Genomic DNA, 25,680 nt, shown 5'->3' with positions numbered 1-25,680 from the left:
TTGTGAAAAAAATATATTTTGTAATAAACTTTAATGTAATAAGTGCTAGTCTGTTATGTTTTAGATGAATGTCCCTTTCAGTTCTGCCCTTCCTTTGTGCAAGTTTAAACTTCTTGTTTGTGAGTTGGATGTGTGTTTTGTAATTTGACAGTCAGATATTTCTTAACAGCTTGTCATGCTTTTTGATCTTGCCTAACTTTTTCTTGATAAACCAACCCCCCCCCCCCCCCCCTTTATGCTTCCTTCAGTTGTACACCTTCCCCAGGAGACAATTAATCTCCTTCACTGACCAATACAAAGCCACCGGCAGATGATAAAGCTGATTTGTGTCTGCTTACTTGGAGAAATTACGTATTATCCGCGCTGAGGTGCAGACACCTCCACACATGGTTGGAATGCTGAAGAGAAAAAAGGGGAACTTATCACTTTTTATGATGTCCTTTTACTGTTTGGAGCTACGGCTGGCAGAAAGAATCAAAATATGATTTACTGATAACACCAGGTATTTTGCTTTTTTTTCTCTTTGTAATATTTAAGTGATGACCAAAAGTGAACTGGTAATAATTGGATTGACTTAGTAGCTTGGTTTACACTATTTATTTTGTTTTAATGTCGCTAAAATGTACATGTTGATCAACTGTTTCACAATGAGTTTGTCTGATTCCCGCTGTATTGAGCCCCTAAAACTCTCCTATTTTTCTTTGCTGCAAATGCTTGACATTGTGCATCAATTATTATTGCCTTAAAAGGAAAACAAGTTCCCTTTTAACCCCTGGAGTCTCTTTATTATTCTGTATCCAGCAGAGGGAGTTGTAGGGATGTTTATTTTTTTAACCAAATTTATTGCGTGGTATGGGTTGTGTGAGGAAATTTCTATCATAAAATAATCATTTTTATTCCCTTTTTTGTACAGAAGTAAACTTACAGAAGGGGTTGCACTGTTGGGTTTGTAACCATTGTAGCTGAAAAACCTACAGCAAGACAGACACCATGGAAACACCCGCATTAGGTGCAAATAAGAAAATAAATGTGGTGCATATTTTGACTTTATATTTAGACCCATGAGTCTAAAAAATGTGCACACGTGCTCCAAAAGGACTGACCATGAGACTTGTTTTTCTCTGCATTAACCCTGTTTTGGCCTGAGTCTTTGTATCTGTGTGCACCCTGCAGAGTCACCACTGTCCTTCCTGTCAGAAACGATGAGCCTCATCTGGGCCGACGAGCCTTTGGCATTCTGCAGCTCCAAAAGCTCACACAGTTTTTTCTAGGGTTGTGGTGTGCCGAAGGAGATTTACCTTCAATAACCATTTATTAAATCTCTATCCATTAGACTGAGGCTGCGAGAGCTGGTTGCATTAAGCCTGATTATGGGATGCCCAGCAGTGGAAAAGGGTCTATGTGTCAAGTGTGTCATTGAGTGATTTATAAATCCAGGCTGGGATCTCTGTCTTGTCAGTCTGGAGTAAACCACAGCGAGAAGAGACAACTTGCACATCCATGGCAAACCATATGCCTAATTATTTTACTATGTGAACCCTGAGTTTGGTCTTTCTTATGAGGTTTTATTCAGTGCTGCCTCACTTTAACAATACCTGTCTTCACTTAACAAATGGACGCCAAGGGTCAGATCAGCACCTCGAAAAGGCCCTCCCTCAAACGCAGCACATCTGGCTCACAGAAGGTAAGATAAAGACATATTTACATGTTATGCTTAACATTTTTTCCTCCGTTGTGACTGTGATATTATGTGGTGTTGTTCTTGGACTCACAATCTGAAAAAACAGCTGCATTTTGTTGCTTTGGCAGCATGTGACTGACAGACTTTTTTTCCAGCTTTCAGTGTCACATGCCACCATTTCTTTGAGCTTTTATCAAGTGTATCTCTTCAGCAGACTCATAGGAACTGTTAAGCAGTGTTGGTCATATAATGTGCACTCCTAACCTTTTTTAAGTCACAGCTGAGTGGTGTTCGGAGCTGAGCTTCCACTTTCTCCTGTGTAGAACTTTAATCCTTCATAATGGCCCCACGGTGGACCACCACCACCACAGTCACGACAGATTAAAGACTCATATCTTTCTAAACTCTGCTTTCATGGGATGACACATGACACATTTACATAAACACTCCCTTGTAAGCAGTGACCCTGTGTTTCTGTTTTTTGATGTCTGCTTCTTCTAACTGAACAGAAGAGATTTTAAGACAGTTTCATCACATGAACAGAGCTTCTGCTGCTTTGGGGCTGCAGAGTTGTCCTCACTGAAAGTTGAACAAATCTTTTTATTGCTAATTTTGGAACAATATAGATATAGGTACTTCAATGTTTATGTTTACATTTTGTGAAACCTTTCTGCATTTTGAATGAATGATTCTTTTGAAGATTCTTTTGTTTTTGTTCTCTTGTTAATTTTGTTTCTTGGTCAGAAAGTGTATCTTGCTTTAGGGCAGTTTATTGTTCACCTGTTTTTATTTTTTATTTTTTTTTAACTTCTTTTTATTGAAATGTGAAATATTTATAACCAGAGTGTAGTTTATGACCAAAACAAACAGCAAAATGTTTTAAAAAGCTGAAAATTATATTAATGGTGTAACTAATTTATCCTTCTTTCCCCACATTTCAGTTTTTCTATCGTTTTGAAATAACACCGTTTGTGACAACTTTCCTTGCATTGGTTTGATCAACATTCTTTTAATAATCCAAGCTTACTGCATGAACTTTTACCTTTTACAACAATGCTTCCCTTTTTCAAAACCAAATATTGTTTTGAAAAACTGGATTTGCGGTGTTTCCCATTTTTGTCCAGTCTTTTGTTTTTTATGCCTTTTTTAAAGAGGTGAAGACTTATAATCTAAAATTTGCAAAGAGGGAAACAATCCTGGTCAAGCAAAGCTTTAGTTAAGGTTCTACCTCAGTAAGCAGATTCTTTTAAATGTGATTAAATTGTATTACCTCATTGCCATTAATGAAATTGGCAAAAAGTTCATTATCATCTCTCTTGCTCCGAAAAAGAATACATAAAACAACCGATCTGAGCATTAAATCTTGGTGGGTGTGAAAAGTTCGACCAGGTTTTTGTATTGAAATAAAGCAACCTTTTAATTAAAAATGCAAAAAAACATCAAAAACCAGTATAAATTTGATTAGGAGACCCAGTGAGGCTCATATGACTGCGTGTGATGTAAGTGTCAGAACAGGGTCAGCTGAGGGCCGAGGAAAAGCTTTGGGGCTCATATCCAGAAATCGAGGATAAGTTTAAGTCTGAGGCACAATCGGCTCCCTTGTTTATAGAAAGTTCACGAAAAATAAAACTTTAATGTTCTTAACGATGAGGTGCCATTTTTTCCCCCCCTGTTTTTTCTTTAACTTAAGTGCATTCGACTCTAATTTTGTAGTCCTGCAAAAGTTGAAGAAACTTTTAAATTTGTACATCAAAGTTGAACCAAACTGTCAGGTCATAAAGATTTTTGATGAACCAGAAACCTCGAAACGACTTTTGCAGCCAACTCACGAATGCTGTTGCAAAATGTCTTAAAGCAGCTTTAGAAAAAACATAATGGTTTTATGTTTAGCAAGACTTTATTAAAAGTCTTACAACCAAAAAACAAGTGAAGCATCACAAAGAGGCAAGGCAAAAATTAAAATCCATCATGGAGCACAATGTTGTCTGTGGTTTGACAACCAAACTCCCAGAACTAAAATGCTGGCTAACCTTCTACCACATATAAAGATAACTTTTTCCATGACAATTTATTTATTTTGTCCCAAACAAAAGAATCGTGTTGCATTTTTGCCACCACTGGCTGAAATCTTTGTTTTTCTGTCTGCTTCCTTCTCGGCCAGGCTTCCATCTGCGCACACAGAATAAAAAACAGCAGCTTTAAATCATGTCTTATGACTCCCTCCACTCTCGGGGATAATCAGTGACATGTTGGACTCGTGATAGCTAACTGGATTTTCAAATTCGGGGCGACAAAGAATGGGTTTACAAACAAGACTAGCTGAAAAAGGCTAACCTCACTAAAATAGGACCATCCAGAAACTTGAATCTAAAACGTTGCAAAGATTTCTTCTTCCTTTCAGGTGAAAGTATATGTGGATCAATGCTTTTTTAGGCAGCAAAAGGAGAAGATAGGAGTGTCCTGTCACAGGGGATCAGACTTGAACCCCAGTACCATTTGTACCCTCCAATTAGCTACTTTTTGCCTTGAACCCTGCACTTTCATATTCTTTTTAAATCTTTTGAATTCCATCATTTGTTCTATGCCCTTAAAAAAGTCTTCTAGGACAAATTGTACTGTTAAAACTACGTTGATGATAACTATCCCGTTTTAGGACCACAAAAGGTGAGCAATAGTTTTCTTTGAAACTTCTAACAGACGGTTTAAAAAAAGACCCAGAAAAATGCAGCAGTCCTTATGGTTTCTGCGTGTGACTTTCAGGCCTGAATAGTGTAATTGTAGCATCACTGGAACAAATTAGTTGTGATCTGGTTGTTGCAAGGATGAGGGTCAGGGGATCAAGACCATGTGATTCCAGTACAAAAAGAATGAATGTATCATGAGCCGCTAATGTGGCCTGTATTAGCTTTGATGGCCATTAAGATTCAATAGAAACAACACAAACTAAACCCTTCAAACCAGCAAAAACCTATGCTAAAGCATTGACACATTATCACAAAACAAAAGCCTTTTGATCAATAGAGTTAATAGAATTTCCTTTTTCCCCTGGTTACTTACATCAGCACTTATTAAATTATGCTTTCAACAAAATTTCCTGCATATTTCGATTTTTTTTCTCGGACAAACTGTGTACGCTGAATTAAGCTCTTTTTGTTCCAATAGCTTATCTTAAGTCGTGTTAATTTTCTTTTCTTTTATAATCTGATCCTGCAATGTGCAATACTTGAGAGTTTTTGTTGGTTAGGGCTCAAAGGCAGCTCCTAATGAGCCAGCAAGTTGATGGCTGGATTTTGGATTTAATTGTTGTGGTTAATAATTTCAAATAAGATGAAATAACTGCATCATACCCTTCTGGAAATCTGCTTTGTTTTGTTATAATGAACTAGGAATCAAATGCACTTTTTTACTATTCTATTTGTCATCAGAAGATCACAAAAAAGTGGAGAGTAGGAGATTTAAGGCTTCTGATGGGCTGCTTTCATCAACTTGTATTTTTCAGTTTTAATTTTGAGGTAAAATCTTTCTTATAATACTCATTTCAACCATATGAGTTGCTTTCAGTCCAGTAAATGGAGCAGAATTTTGGACTGCATTGCTTCCTGTTCCATTTTACTTCTTTAAAGTTTCCAGAAGGTTGTTCTCGACCACTTTTCCCAAACTCACAACACTGCAGGCAACAAATAAAAGGGCCGTTTGTTAGGAGCAAAAAATGTCCTTAACGCTTTTAACAGGAGAAAACAGTTGTGGGGAAAATAAAAAGCAACTCTGATGAGTTTTTTCCCCTACATCAAAACATTGTGTTTAGAAATAGAGATTAGCTGCAATTAGCATTGGCTGACCTTGCCCCCAACAGCACACCAGGCACATCCTAACAATGTGCCACACAAAAGAATGACTGCATCCAATTCTTTCAATTATGCAAATTAGGTTAAAATGAAAGTAGCTAGGGTGAAAACTTTCAAATGAAAAGTTTGAGGGGCTCGAGAAGCAGGACGGCAGTGCTTTTAGGCAGACTCTCTGCTCCGTCTTCTCATACAGGCTAAGATCTTCCACACTGTGAACTGAACACAAAGAAGGGAGTTTCAACAAATTGGGAGATTAGGGGCCAGTTATCAAAGTAGATTTATTGTGCCTTGTTCAAGCGAAGGATGAAAATACCCTATGGGCATGGAGAAGGGGGTCATGGGACTCCCAAAAGGATTACCTAGAACTGGAGTCATGAGACTCAGTGAACAAAGACCTTGCTCACATGCTCATCATATTAACCGGCCCTCATAAAGTGAAGAAGTTTCATGTCCTCTGGGATTCGGTAAGAGCACTTGACTGGGAGAGCAGCACCAGGAGAAGGCTCAGCCAGCGGAGCAGCAAACACCGACACTCAAGCTTTGACCTGCAGAGCCTGAAACATGAATGCAATCATTGCGTAAGTGTGTCCTGCGAAGGCAACTCTTCTTTAACTAAACTACAGAATTATGGGGTTTTAGAGGGAAGAAATTTGAGAAAATGAATAGGAACAGGCAGCACTTCATGGACTCTGAGTGCTTAATGATGCATTATGATGCTGGTACGGAACAGACAGAGAGAAGCTGAGAGCTAAATAACACAGGACAGTTCTATTTTTTAATAAAAGTTGCACAATGGAAAATATTGATTAAAACAATTGGCATGCAAATAATCAAAAATATTGGAATAAACTACATTTTACTCTTGATTTCATACTTTAGAGATGGTGTGGAATTCACCAACCACCCTACAACCTGTTTATTTTTTTGTATGTTTGTATTTTCGTGTTATAAAAGTGATTTACATGTTTTGATGAAAGGCACTGTTGCCAGCTTTGTCAAGAAGGGAACTGGTCTTCATCATTTTAAAACAAACTGCTTGTAATAATCTGTTGATTTGTTCAGCAGCAGCTGCCCAGTAGGCTGAGGCCATCCAGGCAGACAAACAGGGAGAGAACAGAGGCACTGTATTATGAACGCTTGTGATAGTCACAAGACACTGCCAGACTTAACACATGGTCTCCAATTAATGCTCATTTGACTCTGTGCTTGTACGCTTATCCTGGCTAGAAACGTTTTAAGCTGTGCTTATGATTTACCCTTTTTAACTTCAATTTTTGTTCTTTAGTGGAAGACGATTATGCTGCAGAAAGAGCTGGACTGATTCAGTGTGGAGACAATGTGCTTTTAGTGTGATACTCTACATTTGCTACTTGTCAAAAACACCCATAACCTAAAAAAAAGACAGAATAAGCTTGACTTCAATGGGAAAAGCTGTTTTGGTTTTACTTTCCTTCAGTGTTACACAGTCCTCCTCTTTCTGCTGGAGGATTTTGATAGTGAAAATTTGATTCAGATAACAGCGTCTGATCTCAGAAAGTATGACAGTCCATGACGAGAGTCACCACTTTCGCTTCATCTTGTCTTTGCAGGCACAGCGAGCTTGGATTGAGAGGACTTTCCTTAAAAGGGAATGTATTCATATATTTCCTGGCAAGGATCCAACCAGGTAAAATTTACATTTTGGCTAGATTAAAATCACATTACAGCCTTTGTGACACAATTCTCTGAGAGAAAACGATAATTTTTCACTAAGACCTGGGATTTCCCCCTAGATGTGCCTGCGGTCAGCTGGTCACCCATCACCCAGCCATCCCTCCTGGAGCCAGCTCTCTCGAGGAAGCAGCCCCCCTGGTGCAGATCGACACCCCAAATGACAAATGGAGTTTGATCAAGCACACCAGGACATATCCAACAGATTCCTTTGGAATCATTGAATTCCAAGGAGGAGGATTCATGAACAAGGCCATGGTGAGTCCGACCCACCTCGATTTATGCCCCTGCAGTCTTTGGGCCCATCTCAGTGAACTTTTTTTCCCCTTTGCAGTACATTCGGGTCTCATACGACACCAAGCCCGACAACCTTCTGCATCTGATGGTGAAGGACTGGCAGCTGGAGCTCCCCACGTTGCTCATCTCTGTGCATGGAGGTCTACAGAACTTTGACCTCCAGCCAAAACTCAAGCAAGTGTTTGGCAAAGGCCTGATCAAAGCGGCGGTCACCACAGGAGCCTGGATCTTCACAGGCGGAGTCAACACGGGTAGGACAGATAAGGATAAAGCTTTTAACGATCACAGAAATGACGGTTCGTGATATTAGAAAATTACTTTTGTGTTCAATTTCCATTACATGAATCTATTTTGTAATTTCCAGGAGAAAATTGGACAAAGCCATTGTCACGGGTTTAGGCTCTATAAATAGGGATTTTGCTGGAAAGATCAGTACTAATGGCAGTTTGTGCGGATTTGCATGCATTTGTCACAATATGGTGTGCATGGTTGCACCTTTTATCCAATCACATGTGACAGAGACAGCAAGCCTTTTTGATCCAGAGTAAAACAGATTTAGATAACAAATATGAGGAGGACACACACTTTGGGAGAAAAACAACGCTAGATAGTTATTTCACGTGTTTTTTTGTTTTGTTTTTTAATAATCATACCAGGAGTGATTCGCCATGTTGGGGATGCTTTGAAGGACCATTCCTCAAAGTCACGAGGAAAAGTATGTGCAATAGGAATCGCTCCATGGGGCATTTTGGAGAACAAAGAGGACCTCATTGGGAAAGATGTGAGAAGCAGTCTTTATTTGAATGTTTTCAGCTTCTTCTTGAATTAAAAATAAATAAATGTGTATCTTATTTAAGGTAACAAGACCTTGTCAGTCGATGGCAAACCCACTGAGTAAGCTGGCAGTGCTCAACAACAGCCACTCCCACTTCATCCTCACTGACAATGGAACTTGTGGGAAGTATGGCTCAGAGGTGAAACTCCGCCGGCTGTTGGAGAAGCATATCTCTCTGCAAAAGATCAACACTCGTAAGTTCCACAAGGGCCGGCAGATTCCCTGACTCACGTTTGGCACAGTAAGCCCAGCTATTCTTGGACACATGGATGGAGATCCCTTCTGTGACCTGTGGGCTTCCCTTTGTCATCCTATGCCTGGAGCTTGGATAAGGCAGGGACAGCAAAGGGATGCTCAGCTGTCACCACTGACAACACCCAACCGCCCTCTGGTTCTTCTAACATGGTTACAAACTGCTCGGGTCAAAGACTGACTTTGCCATCTGCTGTGTTCCAGGTTTGGGTCAAGGGGTTCCATTAGTTTGTCTAATAGTGGAAGGAGGTCCCAACGTTATCTCCATCGCTTTGGAGAGCTTGAGGGACGAGCCTCCCATCCCAGTGGTGATATGCGACGGCAGCGGCCGAGCTTCTGATATCATATCTTTTGCACATAAATTCTCAGAAGATGGAGGGTGAGACCCAAAAGGAGAGTTTCTGTAATGTTTTAGACTAAACAAGACTGGGGTCTCACTTCTAAATTCTCTCCTCCAGCCTGGTAAATGATGACGTCAGAGACCAACTTTTGGTCACCATCCAGAAGACATTCAACTACAGCAAAAGCCAATCGCAGCAAATCCTCCTCATGGTGATGGAGTGCATGAAGAAAAGGGAGCTGGTGAGTTGTAACGAAGACGTTCAATCATCACTCCCCTCATATGTGAGGTCAGCTTCCATGTGTGGTCAGCAAGCTTGTCAATCAATAAAATCTTTTGCGATTCTAAAGCATCTTGTCTCCATTGTCATTCATTCATTCATTCAATGCATCTTTCTGTGTCTTCATGAAACCTGAATAAACATGTTTTTTCTTTTAATTTTGTGGTAATTTGCTCATCTAAATAAATACACGAGTACACGATGTAACGTGACTGAAGTGTTAAGCCCTTACTTTCATATAAACAACACAGTTCCGCACATAGGCTTTGCTGGGAATCAGCATATGAATAATCCCAGAGGTGGAAGGAGATCGTTTGCAAAAGATTAATATAAGAAGCAGCATTTGCTGACCTCCAACAAGAAATGTGATAAGCACTTTACAAAAACCGATAAAATCTGGATGCACCGCACTGCCTCTTCATTGCACTTGTATTCACAGAAAGCATACCACATGCAGAGAGAGGCTCCATCTCCCTAATCCTCAGGCCATCCCTGTCTCTACTCTTGTGGCTTTCAATCTGCAGGGTTATCACTTCAGCTACACCTCTGCACCCTCTATCCCCTGTTTAGACCGCATAATGCACCAGCAGGCCCAGATAAGCAACTTAAACTGCTTTTTTTTTTTAAAAGGATTCCACCACTTTGAGCTTTTTTTTGTCTCATTCCATTTGGCTTTTACCGACGGAAAATCCAGGCAATATGGCAGGACCCACTCCATGTCTGAGCTCTTTGCAAACAGCTAAGAGGCCAGGCTGTTGCCTGCATGCTTTACACAGAAGTGCCATGGCTAACCTGCAGGTGAATCAGCATTGCTGTCTAATAATCCTTTTCAGCCTAAGTGCATTCCATTTCTGCGGTCAAATGGCTTAAACAAATAACACCCATATAAACGTTGAACAAAAATTTGAGTTTCTTTTTGTGAGGATCTCTGTTTATACAAATCACCGGATGTCACTGTCTGTGGACTCAAATTGATGCAACATTCTAGACAGTGCAGAGGTCCTTTCTGGAATCTCTGACTCTATGCTACTTATTCAAACCCAGTTAATTTAATCCCATGATGGCTGTGCATGTGACAGACCGGTCAGCATAATTTCATTTGATTTAGTTAAGTTTATAACAAGGCAATGCTGTCACTGAGGACAATACAAAAAGGACCATTTGTGCTCATGGCGTCACGCATGGATGAAGTCAGAGGTGCTGCTAAAACCAGCCGATGTCGAGGGCATGCTACCACAAAGCCTTTTTTTTTTATTTCATTTTTATCCATCCACCCATGCTTTCAATCGTTCATAAACTCTGTTGAAAAATGCAACACTAACTTGTGTTGTCAATTCTTTCTACTTGCATCTAGATCACAGTGTTTCGAATGGGCTCTGAAGGGCAACAGGACATTGAAATGGCCATACTTACTGCTCTGTTAAAAGGTATTTTTAATCATCCATCTTTAAAACCTGCTGAATTCCTTTTGGGGTCATGGGGCTGCTGGTGCCAACCCAGCTACTTTTGGGAGAAGCCATACACCCTGAACAGGTTATGCGTCTGTTTCAGAGTGACACACTCACACTTAAGGGACAATTTAGAGATAACAATAAACCCATGAAGAATGCACAAGTCGACACATAAAGGTCCCAGCTTGGATTTGAACCAGGACATGTTTGCTGTGAGACATGAGTGCTAACCACTACACAGCCTCACAACCTATGCCCTATCACTCCAGGTTTTTTAAAAAAAAATAATTCTGTTGATCAGTTTTGAAAATGTAGAACTTGTTTTAGCCTAAAGTACATACTCACACAAGTGTATTTTGAATCAATCAGTAGTCAATTCAGATGAACATTTCTATAGTACTTGACAGGAATCAGGAATTGTGTGTAAAGAATATCTCATACTTTTTTTTGTTGGTTCTCTATTTTTTACACTGATTTTGGCCAAACGTCATGGTTGTTGACCAAAGACAACATCACTTTTGCTTTTCTTAAGAAAATTTAGAAGCAGATTCTGTGTTTGCTCTAAATTACCCACAGGTATCCAGAGATAATGACCTCTACAGGAGTAGTAGAGATCAGAGCAGAGGTCATTGTAGCAAAGCGAGGATTTTATTCACTTCAGTTTATTACCAGTTATACCTTCTCTTACACACACTGTAACCAGTGAAAAAAGAATGCTGTGGAACGCTAAAGACTCAAAATACAAAAAAATTAAAAAAGACACTTCAAAATAAAATGCTGTTATAACAAAGTGGTTAAATGTGTTTCTTTGGGGTTAAAATTAAAATCTGTCTGGAAAAGAAGTTACCTGTTGCTTGTAGGACTGACAACTTTGATAAAATATTAACACAAATATATGTGTATATCAAGTAAATTTAAACTTAAGATGATATCTAGAATCAATATTGGTAGGGGTTATCATTTTATATAAAAACTAGGCATAAAAAAGGCTCCTGGATCAAACATAGCTGAGACCATAGATCTTTTCAGAATCCTCACCGGAATAGTCTTTTTTTTATTTTATTTTTTTCAGATTTCAACTTCAACCTTAGCAGAAGCTGAAATCCATATTAGCCATGGGTCCATGACATATATATTTTTTTACATTTATCCTTAATTACTTTTCTCATAAAATTCTTTCAAAACAGCAACATGACATTAATGCAAATTTAAAAAGAAGTTCTCAGTTAATTCTGCCCACTGCATAAACCTGTTTTGTTTTCTCAGGAACAAATGCTTCAGCTGCAGACCAACTAAGCTTGGCTCTGGCCTGGAACAGAGTGGACATTGCTCGCAATCACATCTTTGTTTATGGACACAATTTACCTGTAAGTTATTCGGTTGTGATCACTTCATGCAGCAAATTAGGCTCCTTGCTCTGCAGTTCAAAATAAGTGTTGTTTAATACAGAAAAAAATTAATGTTCAGGAAAAACAGATTTCCTTGTTACTAAATTATGCTTATTTCTGACCATGTGATCATGTTTGGATAGGGCTACTGGACAAACACTGGTTGAATTATCTAGTGTGAAAAAGTTCTTACAAAAGGGTCAAATAAATTTTATTTTACTGTTTAAAAAATGTCAAGTAATTGTTTTTGCAAAATGCTTCAAAGTATCAAAAGAATCTCATTTAAAAGTTGGTTTCTCCACAAAGAAAAATGTTCAGAAATCAACAAGACCATTTTTTTCAAAGTTAGGATTTGAATTTACAAAGAAAAACACAAATGTCAGTTTTCACTAAAGAAGAGAGCGCTGTTTTTGTCCTGTTTGATTCTGCTCGATCAGCCTGCCGGAGCCATGGCGAACACCACCACCTCTGGAGCTGCAGCTCAGGAGAAACCAAAGAGTCCTGCCAGCGCCCCCCGCAGCAAGGCCCGCCCTAAGAAGGGGAAAGGGAAAGGAAAGGCAAAACCTGAACCTCCAGAGGAGACAGATCCAAGGAAGCTAGAGCTGATACGCTGGGTGAGAGTGTGCTTTCAAATGTGGTTCAACTCCAGCAAGTGAATCATGTGATATAATGTCAGTTTATACGTTCCTGCTTACAGGTGAATTCACTGGAGCAGGCTATGATGGATGCTCTAGTGCTGGACCGAGTGGACTTTGTCAAATTGCTGCTGGAAAATGGAGTCAACATTCATCACTTCCTCACGATTCCTCGGCTGGAGGAGCTGTATAACACTGTAAATGAGAAAACTTTATTTTAAATTAAGAAAAAAATTAAAGCAAAACATCAGAGAGATTACATGAAACCATCCTGTTTCATCATTTCCCCCAGAAACTCGGTCCTGCAAACACACTGCATGTTGTGGTTCGGGATGTCAAAAAGGTAAATCCATCATTTCCACATTTCAGAACACTTTAGTTTTAAATCACATTCACCCTCCCTTATATTTGATGATTGATGATTTTGCAGGGTAACCTTCCTCCAGATTACCAGATCACTTTGATAGACATTGGTCTTGTGTTGGAATACCTCATGGGCGGAGCTTATCGAAGCAATTACACAAGGAAGGCCTTCCGAAACCTGTACAACACTCTATATGGACTGAAAAGGGTCTGTACAGATGACAGAAAAATAACAAATACAAATCTTTTGGTTGTCACATGTAGTATTTTTTGTCATAAATTCTTGTTCTCCTCCTTTCTTGCAGCCCAAAGCTTTAAAACTCCTAGGAATGGAGGTGGGGGTTTGTTTTCACTGCAAAATACTTTGAAAAAACTGTATCTACACAATGTGAAAAAGAAAATGACTCATTTTGATTTTATTTTTTGCCAGGACGATGAGCCAAGGACAAAAGGGAAGAAAAAGGCAAAAAAGAAGAAGGAGGAAGAGGTAGAAATCGATGTCGACGATCCAGAGGTGTGTCGGTTCAAGTACCCCTTCCATGAGCTCATGTTGTGGGCGGTGCTGTTGAAGCGCCAAAAGATGGCGCTGTTCCTCTGGCAGCGTGGGGAAGAGGCCATGGCAAAGGCCCTGGTGGCTTGTAAACTGTATAAAGGCATGGCTCACGAGTGCTCTGAGAGTGAGCTGGTGGACGACATTTCCCAAGACCTGGAAAACAACTCAAAGTCAGTGCTGGAGAAAAATAAAATAGAGGTCATATACAAATTATTTTTACTGTCTCATATTTCCTTTCATTTCATATTTTGTGATGCACCTTTTGCAGAGAATTTGGCCAGCTGGCATACGAGCTGTTGGACCAGTCCTACAAGCACGATGAGCAGGTGGCGATGAAACTCCTAACATATGAGCTCGTGAACTGGAGCAACTCCACCTGTCTGAAGCTGGCAGTGGCTGCAAAGCAACGAGACTTCATCGCTCACACCTGCAGCCAGATGTTGCTCACTGACATGTGGATGGGCTGTTTGAGGATTGGAAAAAGCCCCGGCCTAAAGGTCAAAATGAAAGATTGTGAAAAGAATATACTCCAAGAACGTATTAATGTTTATTATCAAATCTGTGAAATGACATCACACAGGTCATTTTGGGAATCATCTTTCCTCCCATGATTCTTCTGTTGGATTTCCGGATCGGAGATGATGCTTCCTATCAAACACCTGGAGGCAAATCTGAAGGAAAAGACAAAGATGAAGACACGAAATCCAGCAAGGTGATGGTTCACCCCTTTGTCATTTCATTTCTTTTCAAACGATGTGATCTTAGTTGCATCTGACAAGCTGTCAACCTTTCCGATTTTTGCAGGATCCAAACACAGATGCTACTTCACGAAAGGGTGATGAGGAAGAGGGGAGCACTAAAATTCGAAAAGTCCCCATTGGAAAAAGAATCTTTGAGTTTTACGATGCACCCTTCACCAAATTCTGGTTCAACACTGTAGGTTTACTCTTTGTATGAAAGAAAAATCTGCTTTTTTACAATAGGACATGGATTCATATTTACCGTTCTTGTTCTTCATACAGATTTCCTATTTGGGATATCTGATGTTGTATAACTACATCATCCTGGTGAAAATGGAGCGATGGCCATCAATACAAGAGTGGACTGTCATATCGTACATACTTACTCTTGGAACGGAAAAAGTCAGACAGGTGAAAGCCTCCAAACATGGCCTCACCTCACACAGAGTCATATGCTTGGCACAATGCTCGAGAGTTTTAAGTGTCCCTTCTGGTGTCCAGATTCTGATGTCAGAGCCAGGAAAGCTCAAACAGAAGATAAGTGTGTGGCTGGAGGACTACTGGAACATCACAGACCTGGTTGCCATTTGTACTTTCCTTTTTGGGATGATGCTTCGCCTGCAGAATGAACCATACTTGGGATATGGCAGAGTCATCTACTGTATTGATATTATCTTCTGGTATATTCGAGTTCTGGACATCTTTGGAGTCAACAAGTATCTGGGACCATACGTGATGATGATAGGGAAGATGGTAGGACTGGTTGAATCTTCAGAGCGTTCTCCTAAACACTCTAAAAGTATTTACTGTCAGACCAACGTAATCTCGTGTTTCTCTCAGATGATTGACATGATGTACTTCGTGGTCATCATGCTGGTGGTGCTTATGAGTTTTGGAGTGGCTCGGCAAGCCATCCTCCACCCAGATGAGGAGCCAACCTGGCGCCTGGCTAGAAACATCTTCTACATGCCCTACTGGATGATCTATGGAGAGGTTTTTGCAGACTCGATAGACCGTAAGACTAGAATTCATAGTAAGATTTTGTTTCCTGATTCTGGGCAGATGATCAGTGCGTCTTCAATGCAAAATCCTCAATTCCATCCTTCATTATTACATGATCAAAATAAAACCCTCAATATTCTGTCTTTCTCTGCTGGTACAATCTGAAACATTTCTAATGTTTGTGATTTTGCACTGAGCAGGAGCAGAGCAGACATTGCATGTCTCTTGAGTCATGATCATCTGCCTTCAGTTTTTCTATTGCTATATGCTACTTCTGTCAAGGTGAAGGGGAAAAATATAATTGAGATAATTGGGCAGAGAAAGAATATTCAGATTGTATCTAAACTGACAAATCCCTTACAGTAAATTGCTTCAAGGTTTAAATAAGTACCCAGTCCCAAACCATTACCTCTAAATATGTAATAGTTTTAGATCAAATCAAACTTTATTTATAAAAAGAGCCGCAATATAATGTGAACCTCAAAGAGCTTTATAATGAAAAACAAAAACTCACACAGAAATTAAAATAATATTAGGTAAAAACCAAACAGTTTTTTTTATTATCGTTTTATTCTCTTTTAATATTTATTGGCTTTAGCAGCAATAAATTTCTGATGCAGAATTATTTTTTTCTAATTTTTCAAATGAGAAAGCTTTGATTTTATTTTATTAACCAATTTTGTCTTACAAAGGTCAAATTTGAGTTCCTCCCCCAAAAAATCACAACAATTATTTTTTATGGGTCTCATCTTCACCTTGACAGAAATGTAATTGAAAATACAACCATAACTGTAGAAAATATAACTTAATTGATGCTGATACTCATTGTTTTTTGTGAAACCTGTGCTTTTCTGGACTTTTTACCAGTCTATGCAATGGAGATCAACCGTAAGTCGAAAATTGCTTTTTATCTTTTTTCTTTGAATTTTGGGTGAGAAATCTATGCCTACTGTGTAGCCTCCTGTCCTTGCAGCTCCATGTGGAGACCAGTTATACGACGAAGATGGGAAGAAACTTCCTCCGTGCATTCCTGGCGCCTGGCTCACACCTGCTATCATGGCCTGCTACCTTCTTGTGGCCAACATTCTTCTGGTTAACCTCCTCATTGCAGTTTTTAAGTAAATAAATATCCAAACCTCCACCTTTTTTTCTGTTTTGTTTTGTTTTAATTTTTGGAAAGCATTTACAATTTCCGTTTGTCATTATAAGTTTGTGTGATTCTCTTTCTATAGCAACACGTTCTTTGAGGTCAAGTCCATTTCCAACCAAGTGTGGAAGTTTCAACGATATCAGTTGATCATGACTTTCCATGACCGTCCAATTCTGCCTCCACCTCTCATCATCTTAAGCCACCTGTACATCCTCTTCAGCAGGCTGTTCCGACGCTGCGTGAAGAAAAAACAGGAGGGAGAGCTGGATGAAAAGGACAGAGGCTTAAGTCAGTGTCCTCTTCTAAATCACAAATTTATTAACCTTGTGATTTGAGTTTAAATGTGACCAGTCAGACTAAGATCTGGTCATGGTTCTTTCAGAGCTCAGGCTGAATCCAGAAGAGCTTAAGAGTCTGTATGAGTTTGAAGAACAGTGTGTGGAAGAGTATTTCCGGGAAAGAGACGATGAGAAGCAGTCTTCGAGTGATGAACGCATCAAGGTTACATCAGAGAGGTAAATCCTTGCCTCAATGATGTATTTCATTTTAAGTTTTAAAAGTTTTAAAAGATTTTGACTTTTTTTTTTTTAAATCAGAGTTGAGAACATGTCAATGCGTCTGGAGGAGGTAAATGAAAGGGAGAACACCATGAAGGCCTCCCTGCAGACAGTGGACCTGCGTCTGGCCCAGCTGGAGGACATCCACGGGCGCATGGCCACTGCCCTAGAAAAGCTGGCAGGGTTGGACAAGCTGGAGCTGACCAGAACTTTTTCTCGAAACTCGTCTGTGTGTGATCCCTCCTCTCTCCTCCGCCAAGGAAGCATCAACAGCGCTGATGGTTACAGTCTTTACCGCTTTCACATGGACATGGAGGAATTTGCGTCCAAGCAGAAAGACACAGACGAGAAGAGTGGCCTAGAGAGACAGCGGAGTCTACGCCAAACCTCCAGTACCTGTGCTCTCAATACCAACGAGAGTGGTCAGACGTTGGGGGTTGGTGGGCTGGACAGATCAAGAGCTGGTTCATGTGTGGACATCCTCATTTCGCCATGTGAACAAAAACCCACCTCTGGGGCATCAAGTCAAGAAACCTTAACCAACATAAAGCAAGGCAGCACAATGATGTTAGACAGAATAACAGACAAAAACAGACTAAAACCTTTATCCCCTGCAAAAAGGGCAAAATCACTGAAGCTTTACCCAGCTGATGATCAATCCCCATCTCCTCTGACAAAAAGACGGGCTATGAGCACCATCACGGTCAATCCTCCTGACGAACCAGGGGAAGCTGCAGAGGTAACAGAGATGACCACACTTCCAGAAGAAACTTCCTCCTCTCCAAGACGGGCAAAATCTTTACGATATCTTCCAACAGAAGGCCAAAGTCAGATATCTCCAACCATGAAAAAGAGGACAATGAGCAGCATCATCTACAACCCTGATGAGGATACGGGTCAAGGGACCAGAGCATCTACAGTCAGAACTCTGACTCAACAGTTTCAAGCACCAGCGGAGCCAAAGAATCTCCATCAGGTGGACAAAACTCTACAAGAACCAGAGGAAGATCCGAAAAGAACAAAGGCCAAAAGGAACCTCTCAGACGGCACAGACTATCTGACCGTAGCTGACGAAACGTATTTACGGTCTCACAGGTCGCAGAGTTGCAACGCTAGCGACAGGAAGGCAAAACCCTTGGTGGTCCCCAAGGGGCCAAGACCTTCTAGCAGTGAGCACGACATTGCCAGCAAGGGGTTGCCTGCTGGAGGAGGGGGTGATGGTGCAAAAACGAAAGCAGGAAGACAGAAGAAGAAATATGTGAAGAGAAGTGAGAGAAACCAACAAAAGCAGGAAGTGAAACTTCAAGCCAGTCGTCAAGATAAAGTTGGATTTTCCTGAAGCACAATGTTCTTTTAGCAGGTCAACGACATTTTCAATCTACAATAGTTCAAGTCAACACGCTCATAGTGATCCACCTTCTTTTACTTGTGCTACTTTTCATCATCAGTGTAACATACAGGGACTTGCACAAAACAATCACAACACAGCTTTTTTTCCAGCAGCTGCTTTCCCATTGCGGATGTCTGAACAGTTTTGAACAAAATCAAAACAAAAACATGTATAAACATTGTTAACAGCAAAAAAACTTCATCATTCTGTATATGATAAGAGATGTTCTAATACTGGAATCTGTCACTCTTCAGGAACTGTGCTTCATCGTAACCCCTGTCCGAACTCCCCCCACCTTTAATCTCACATGCAAATATGTTACAGTACGCACTTTGTTCATTTTCATTTTTAAAACAGGGGCATGTGTAAATACAGATTTTACTGCAAAAGGATGAATAAAGCATGAGAAAACAGGCTGCGTTTATTCATATGTTCTCCATCGCAATATTTAAATTCTTTGAGGCAGAAAAGATGAGTGCAACTAAAGGCCATAAGCTTCATAGTATACAAGAATTCACACACATAAATACAATCAGTGCTGAACTATGTTGATCTCACAGCATTTTTATAGGAAATGTTAGAGTAGATAGTATGTATAAAACAATGCTACAGTATATGAAAGAATAATATTTCCTTCATTTGTAAGACTAAATTGTGCAACTTCTTTGTTTTTTTAATATACAGCTGATGTTTTTAAAATGCCACCAGGACTATAGTCCACTGGGAGCAGGCACTGCAGGGCAAGCTACAAACCACTGCTGATGATCAAGTCTTTTTGCATGAGGAGTTATTCATCATCAGGCCTCATTTCCCATCAATCCTCTTCTAGTTAAATCGAGGTGGCAGCTCAACCACGCATGACCTCAAATGGCAGTAGAGGCTTGTGTTTGGGTAAGAGCAGTGCGGCTGTCCAAAACGCCCAAGTTCAGGCGGGAAACGCAAACTTCAACTCTGAAGAGCCTAGAGGACCGAACATTTGAAGAATTTGATCCTCTTTGACTTTTTATCTGTGATCTTGACGGGTTTTCCTGACCCTCCGCCATTGCCGTCACCCTATAAAAAAACAAGATACAAATTTTCTTGTAAAAAATAAAATCCATTAAATCCATTATTTGTAAATATACACATATATTGCTGACTACTTACTGCCTTTGAGTTTAAGTTATGTAAAATGTCTCTTGCCATGGTATAGAAAGCCTTGGGTAACAGAGCAGAAAAAAAGAATAAAAAAAAAAAAACCTCATAGGAGTTTTAATGCAGTGTTTTCAAAGTACAAAACCTTTGGTTTACCTCTTCCACATTTAGGCTCGACTTTGCACTTGTCTCCAAAAATTTGACTCTATAATCAATAGCCAGCTAGAGAATTCAAAACAAAATGTGTCACATGAGTGTTGAGAGAAGCACTCAACTTTGCTTTGGAGACGCTATTAATGATATCAGGCTGCAGGGACTTACTTTTTCCCCTCTGTCTTTGGACACCTGTCTCCTGTCCGTCATGTCACATTTGTTACCAAGGATCATCTTTTCCACATCAGATGAGGCATGCTGGGAAAAACACAACATACGGAAAATTAATGTTTTTATGGGGTAAAATAGGGGTTCTAATTAAGTAAAACATGAAAAGATTTTATAGTCACCTCCTCAATATTTCTAATCCAGTTTTTTATGTTGTCAAAAGACTTCTCATTGCAGATGTCATAAACCAGCATAATTCCCTGCGAAGGAAAATAAATGACAGTTATGGGATTTATCAGTGACACGTGAAGGAGACAAACATGAAAGAATAGGCTCACCATAGCTCCTCTGTAGTAAGCAGTGGTGATGGTGCGAAACCTCTCCTGCCCTGCAGTGTCCCTGATTACATCGATCAAAAAAATGTGTCATCTGGGTTTTTTTTTATTCTTTCTTTATTCAAAGAGCTGCTTCATCACATTTTCACTTCTCTATAACAAAAGGGGAAACCTCACAGAAGTCCACTCACCAAATCTGGAGTTTCACTCTCTTTCCGTCCAGCTCTATTGTTCTGATTTTGAAGTCTATTCCTGGGATTTAATGAACAAATGAAAGCAATATTACAAATATGTTGACATATATTCGACTACAGCCTAAGAACTAATAATAAAACATTATGAACTCTTTTATAATTCTGTCATTTGTCTGTCAATTTTTTTATAGAGGATCCACCCATGAAACGGTTTACCATCATGCAAATATTAATAATAATAATAATAACATTAAAATATATATATATATATATATATAATAAAATACTCGTGGATAAAGGTCACATTGTTAGTTCACTAAAGCATCCATATAAACCCCTATGCATGTTTTTTTTCCCCCTGCAGGATAATTCTAACTCACCTATTGTAGATATGAAGGTGGTGTTGAAGGAGTCCTCGCTGAATCTGAACAGCAGACATGTCTTTCCGACTCCGCTGTCTCCGATCAGCAGCAATTTAAAGAGATAATCGTAGGTTTTCGCCATCTAAAACGATCGTTCCGGCGTTGGAAGGCCGCTCTGCCAAACCCCGCAGTGAAAATAGCTGCAGGGAGCGGACTCGGACATACGAGCAGTGAGAAGAAGACCGGTGCCGGAGATGGTGACGTAATCGTTTGCTTTGCATTGTGGAACTTGTAGTTATAAAAGCAAGACGTCTTCTTTCTTCTGTCTTCCCTTTTCTTGACAATAACATTTCATGTTTATTTCAAAAGTAAAAGAAAGTAAACGAAAAAAACTCTGGAAAAGAATCAAGAATGAGATATAAACTGAAACCGCTGCACTTTTTGTGGTGCAACTGGAAAAGACAAGAATGCTGACAAAAATACAAGAGATTTAAAGGCAATGTCCTTACAAGGATGTTGCAGAGAGAAAAAGGGAAATCTGAAAAAAAAATAAAAATAAAGAAACAATGCCAGGCTTCTCCTAGAACCTAATTCAGAGCCTTTAAATTGGATTCATGATTCCTATATTATTCTGTCATAAAAAGCAATATTTGATTATTATTTGTAATTTTATGTCTTATGATTTTTCAGACTTTACTGCTGAAATTATTTTTTACAACGAGACAGCTCAAACAAGCCTGTCTTAATGTAAATTTCTTTTTAAAAAAAAGAGAGAGACAAAAGGATGCCACTACAATGAGAAAATGTTCACGTCAAATGAAATCATCTGATAGCAGTATGGGACAAACTTAGAGATGGAGAATCGCTCCATCTCTAAGTTTGTCCTATAATGCTATCAGATGATTATATTTATGCTTCAGAGATGAAGTATACATATTAATATGACATTTGTTTGAAAAATTTCCCTGAATGAAAAATACATCTTTTTTTCAAGCCATGTTGTTATACTTTTAAGAATTGTACTGCGTTGGTTTAATCCCATCTGGTTTTCATCCTGAAGTCTCCAGTATTTCTAACATTAAAAAAAATATTCCAATTCCAACTGACCACCTCTAACTGGGATGTTGATCATGATGTTTGCAGATGACACTGTGGTCTGTAGGGAGAGGTGGAAGTTTGTTCTGGAAAGGAGAGGAATAAAGGTCAGCCACAGCAAGACAGAATATCTGAGCATAAATGAGAGGGAGTCTAGTGGAACAGTGAGGTTACAGGGAGCAGATATGAAAAAGGTGAAGGATTTAGGGTCAACATTCCAGAACAACAGAGACTGTAGGAAAGAGGTAAATAGCCGTGTGTAAGCAGGTTAGAACGGGCGGAGGACAGTTTCAGGTTAAGATGTATGACAAAAGAGTGTCGTCAAGAATGAAAGGAAAGGTGGAAGAATGTAAGCAGGAGGCCGAGCTGGAGGTCGCAGAGCTGAAGATGTTGAGGTTCTTTTTGGGAGTGACAAGGATGGATAAGATCAAGAATGAAGACATCAAAGGAACCGATCATGTTAGATGTTTTGGAAATAAAGACAGAAAGAACTGGTTTGAACACGTTCAGAGGAGGAACAGTAATGGTAAAAGGATGATGAGGGTGAAGCTATAGGAAAATAGGCCAGGAGGAAGACCGAATAGAAGGTTCATGGATGTTGTGGAGAACATGAGAGTGGATTGTGTATTTTTTGTACTACACCAATGTTTTATTTTTTTTTCTTGACATGGAGCTGCCTTCCAACAATATTTATAATTAAAATGCTTAGTCCTACCCAAATTAAACAGCTTTTTCATCCTCTTTGTTTCCTTGCAGTTTGCATCCTGTTTGCTCCTGCAGAATACTCACCCACTTTTCACCTTAATTGTTTATTGACAGCACCTGAGTAGGTTGAGTGACAAATGTAGAAAAGCAGCGTACTGACAGCTCTGTGTCATCAGCCAGCTTATTTTTTTTGGTTCATTTTTCACAGTTGACGGGCTGCTTTAAGATGGGTAATGAGCAGTTTTAGTTGTATTTGTTTTTATCTTGTATCCCTTGTGTTAATTTCAGCATTTCTTTAATCCTGGCAGCAAAGAAGGTGCTGATCGTGTATGCCCACCAGAGCTCTAGTTCATTCAATTCTGCAGCAAAAACTACTGCTGTGGAAGTTTTGACCACTCTGGGCTGCTCTGTGGAAGTTTCTGACCTGTATGCTATGAATTTTAAAGCAACTGCCACTGCTGAGGACATTAAAGGTATGGCCATCTACTTGGATGTCACAATTTAACTCTTTACTAACCATGTCACTGAAACAGGTGACCTTAAGGATGCTGAAAATTTTAGCTACTTGGATGAAAGTAAGCTGGCATGGGAGGAAGGGAGACTAATGGATGACATCACTAAGGAGCAGTCTAAGGTCATTGAGGCCGACTTCATCATCTTTCAGGTAGACCCTGACTTGTAGCACTTTCCACTAAAAGCCATCAGGACTTCACTGACCTACTCCTTCCCTCTATGCAGTTTCCAATGTACTGGTTCAGTGTTCCTGCCATCATGAAGGGCTGGATTGACCGTGTGCTCACAAACGGCTTTGCCTTCACACAAGAGAAACGTTACAGCCAGGGAATCTTCAAGGCAATTGTTTCAACCTAAAGTTTTTGTTTTAATAGATTTTTAGGTGCTGAGTATTCCTTCTGTCTTAGGAAAAGAGAGCCATGCTGTCCTTCACCACTGGGTCACTTGAATCAATGTTCAGTGCTACTGGCATTAATGGAGACATGAATGTCACGCTGTGGCCGCTGCAGGTACCGTATGTAATGAGAGCCCTTGAGATTAAGACAGATTAAGTAACTTGTTTCTTCTCCACAGAATGGAATCCTGCACTACTGTGGCTTCCAGGTTCTGGCCCCTCAAATCTTCTGGGCTCCATTCTCAGCAACCCCTGAAGCTCGTAGCTGCATGTTGGAGGGCTGGCGTGCACGACTGCAAGGTCTTCTAGAGGAGCAGCCTCTGTCATTCATTTCCCTGGACTGCTTTGACAAAAAGGGGTTCCAATTGAAATCTGATGTCCAGGAGAAGCACGCAGCCAAGGAGTTCGGTCTGACGGTGGGAATCCACATGGGAAAGCCTCTGCCACCTCACAACCAGATGAAAGCCGGATCTTAAACATGTTTGTTTGAATGATGAATAAAAGGCTGGTTCACTGAATGTCTAAGACTAAACTTTTGCTTTATGATACCACACTTATTTTGTGGCTTATAGTAAAAAAACTGGAGTTGTGGATTATCAGTTTGCTCCATATACTGTAGATTTGTATTGGTTGCCTTCCCCTTGTCAAACTTCAGGAGCTCTCAAAGCTGGCAATTGGCTTTAAAAAGGAAAAACACTGGATTTCCAGAGATGGTATTGAGGTGTTGGACAACACTGCCATCTGGTGCCAAAAGTCAAACTGAAATCCAATTCCGAATGGATCTGCCATTCGGTTAAAAATTGTCATTGTACATGTACAATGAACTTGTAGCAGCCTTGGAGTGGTTTAAAAAAAGAAAAAGGTAACTACTCTATGTACAAAGTATGAAAATGGAATAAAGTGCAGCATAAGTATTTGTGTGTAGGTGAAGTCACATTGCACACGTAAATTGTTTAGTCTGACTATGGAACAGATTGGGGAGGGGTGTTCCATATGGTAATTAAGCATTTTTGATCAGAAGTTATGTTTGTTCACAAGTTAGAACTTTGAATTGTTCAAGTTTGTCAGGAATCTAAGGGCAATGAATGAACTGGAATCTTTAACTTAAAGACAGTCTTGCTGATCTTTATTATACAGTAATGCTCAATCTACATAGCACTTTTCCCCCCCAAAGATTTTGTGATGTAAATTAGGATTTGGTCTTAAATCCTCATTACACTTGTATTTGTTTTTTTTTTTTTTGTAGACAGATCTCAGTGCAGGTTTAAGGGTGATGATGCTGTTTGTAAAACTTTGAAAGACCTGTTCTAGTTAGCCTTATGGTCAGCCCCTCCCTTAGCCTGTTGGCCCCCTCCAGGGCCCATGAATCAATGTCCCAGTCCTGTACACCAACTTTGTTTGTCCAGTCTCCTTTACACATTTACCACTCGTATGTTCCTTGTGTCTGAAGGCCCAGAGCATTTGGCCCATCTATGATTTTATTTTAGTTTCAAGCATTAATTGTAGTGAATACATTAGAAAAAAAATCTGATTTATCCAACTCATTACAGGAAGGATGAAATGCACAAATGAATAAAAAAAGACACTTGCGGTCACATTTGCGAAACCCTTGTGCTATCCTATGGGGTCAAGATGACCATTAACGTGTTCTCCCTACCATGACAAAGGTGGATAGAGGTGGAGACAATTTCATGTAATCCATGGAAACCAGTGAAGATCACAAATCATTGAAGAAAAAGGGGTTCAGCACACCGTCTAGTGGGGTCCAGCTGACCTCACTCCCAATGTTAAAGTGCCTAGGATAGCACAAGGGTTACATATAATGATCATTAACTAAAGTCAACTATATAGCTTGATTTGTTAGAAAATAAGTGGGAAGAAGCAAGTTTATATAGTTTGACTTTATAGTTTTGCATATTTTTCATAATCCGATTCTGATCAGATTCAAGTAACAAAATCAAGTGATTGATCCTCTTGTGGATGACATTACTTGATTGCAATATTGAAAAAAGATGGATAAAGCTTTAAATTCTGTTCTAAACAATGGAAGCTTTTCTCCTGTCCCTGTCTGCGTAACAGATTTGCCAGTGCATGCATTCCATACAAATATCCTTATCAAAATCAATAGATAAATGGAAAACACATGAGCAAATGGGAG

The 25,680-nt window shown here is 39.7% G+C and overlaps 3 protein-coding genes across 5 annotated transcripts; 2 read left to right on the top strand and 1 right to left on the bottom strand.

Moving 5' to 3' along the window:
* Nucleotides 1-361: 361 nt before the first annotated feature.
* On the top strand, nt 362-18,882 carry trpm1b (transient receptor potential cation channel, subfamily M, member 1b). 3 transcript variants are annotated; one of them, XM_078948721.1, is made up of 28 exons: nt 362-502; nt 1,174-1,684; nt 7,116-7,192; nt 7,299-7,494; nt 7,571-7,784; nt 8,190-8,314; nt 8,391-8,562; nt 8,825-8,999; nt 9,079-9,202; nt 10,595-10,667; nt 11,958-12,058; nt 12,517-12,693; nt 12,777-12,911; nt 13,007-13,057; nt 13,145-13,285; nt 13,383-13,412; nt 13,508-13,800; nt 13,899-14,127; nt 14,211-14,342; nt 14,435-14,566; nt 14,653-14,781; nt 14,872-15,123; nt 15,211-15,385; nt 16,240-16,260; nt 16,346-16,490; nt 16,605-16,810; nt 16,905-17,037; nt 17,119-18,882. In XM_078948721.1, the coding sequence occupies exons 2-28, from the start codon at nt 1,613-1,615 to the stop codon at nt 18,416-18,418; spliced, it is 5,010 nt and encodes a 1,669-aa protein (XP_078804847.1). In that variant the 5' UTR covers nt 362-502; nt 1,174-1,612; the 3' UTR covers nt 18,419-18,882. The 3 variants fall into 3 exon arrangements, with proteins under 3 accessions (XP_078804847.1, XP_023811560.2, XP_023811561.1); XM_023955792.2 differs by lacking the exons at nt 362-502; nt 1,174-1,684 and adding an exon at nt 5,672-6,104; XM_023955793.2 differs by lacking the exons at nt 362-502; nt 1,174-1,684; nt 10,595-10,667; ... (16 more) ...; nt 16,905-17,037; nt 17,119-18,882 and adding an exon at nt 5,672-6,104 and having other exon boundaries at nt 9,079-9,384.
* LOC101174994 (ras-related protein Rab-8B) lies at nt 18,485-21,093 on the bottom strand. Its single transcript, XM_023955795.2, has 8 exons — nt 20,834-21,093; nt 20,451-20,511; nt 20,263-20,323; nt 20,107-20,184; nt 19,925-20,014; nt 19,760-19,825; nt 19,616-19,666; nt 18,485-19,522 (listed from the first exon to the last, which is right to left on the bottom strand). Exons 1-8 carry the CDS (start codon nt 20,955-20,957, stop codon nt 19,430-19,432), a joined length of 624 nt encoding a protein of 207 aa, XP_023811563.1. The 5' UTR covers nt 20,958-21,093; the 3' UTR covers nt 18,485-19,429.
* Nucleotides 21,094-22,810: 1,717 nt separating this feature from the next.
* On the top strand, nt 22,811-24,019 carry nqo1 (NAD(P)H dehydrogenase, quinone 1). Its single transcript, NM_001104834.1, is given in 6 exon segments — nt 22,811-22,845; nt 22,924-23,088; nt 23,149-23,279; nt 23,354-23,467; nt 23,536-23,637; nt 23,702-24,019. Coding segments are annotated over 6 exon segments (813 nt in total). The 5' UTR covers nt 22,811-22,841; the 3' UTR covers nt 23,999-24,019.
* Nucleotides 24,020-25,680: the final 1,661 nt, after the last annotated feature.

This window comes from Oryzias latipes, chromosome 6 (genome assembly GCF_053564925.1).
Source record: "Oryzias latipes strain Hd-rR chromosome 6, Olatipes_Hd-rR_3.1".
NCBI lineage: Eukaryota > Metazoa > Chordata > Actinopteri > Beloniformes > Adrianichthyidae > Oryzias > Oryzias latipes.
The sequence above is the reverse complement of the archived record's forward strand: the minus strand, read 5'-3'. Positions and strand labels throughout refer to the sequence as shown.

What these genes read in the sequence shown, in the direction of transcription:
- trpm1b (XM_023955792.2), top strand. Translation starts at nt 5,931, where the DNA reads ATGCTCATCATATTAACCGGCCCTCATAAAGTGAAGAAGTTTCATGTC. An exon ending in CCTGGCAAGGATCCAACCAG is followed by an intron (nt 7,193 to 7,298) that starts GTAAAATTTACA and finishes ATTTCCCCCTAG; the next exon opens with ATGTGCCTGCGGTCAGCTGG. An exon ending in TCTGCAAAAGATCAACACTC is followed by an intron (nt 8,563 to 8,824) that starts GTAAGTTCCACA and finishes GCTGTGTTCCAG; the next exon opens with GTTTGGGTCAAGGGGTTCCA.
- LOC101174994 (XM_023955795.2), bottom strand. Translation starts at nt 20,957, where the DNA reads ATGGCGAAAACCTACGATTATCTCTTTAAATTGCTGCTGATCGGAGAC. An exon ending in CTTACTACAGAGGAGCTATG is followed by an intron (nt 20,185 to 20,262) that starts GTGAGCCTATTC and finishes TTTCCTTCGCAG; the next exon opens with GGAATTATGCTGGTTTATGA. An exon ending in ATAACTTAAACTCAAAGGCA is followed by an intron (nt 19,523 to 19,615) that starts GTAAGTAGTCAG and finishes GTTTTTTTATAG; the next exon opens with GGTGACGGCAATGGCGGAGG.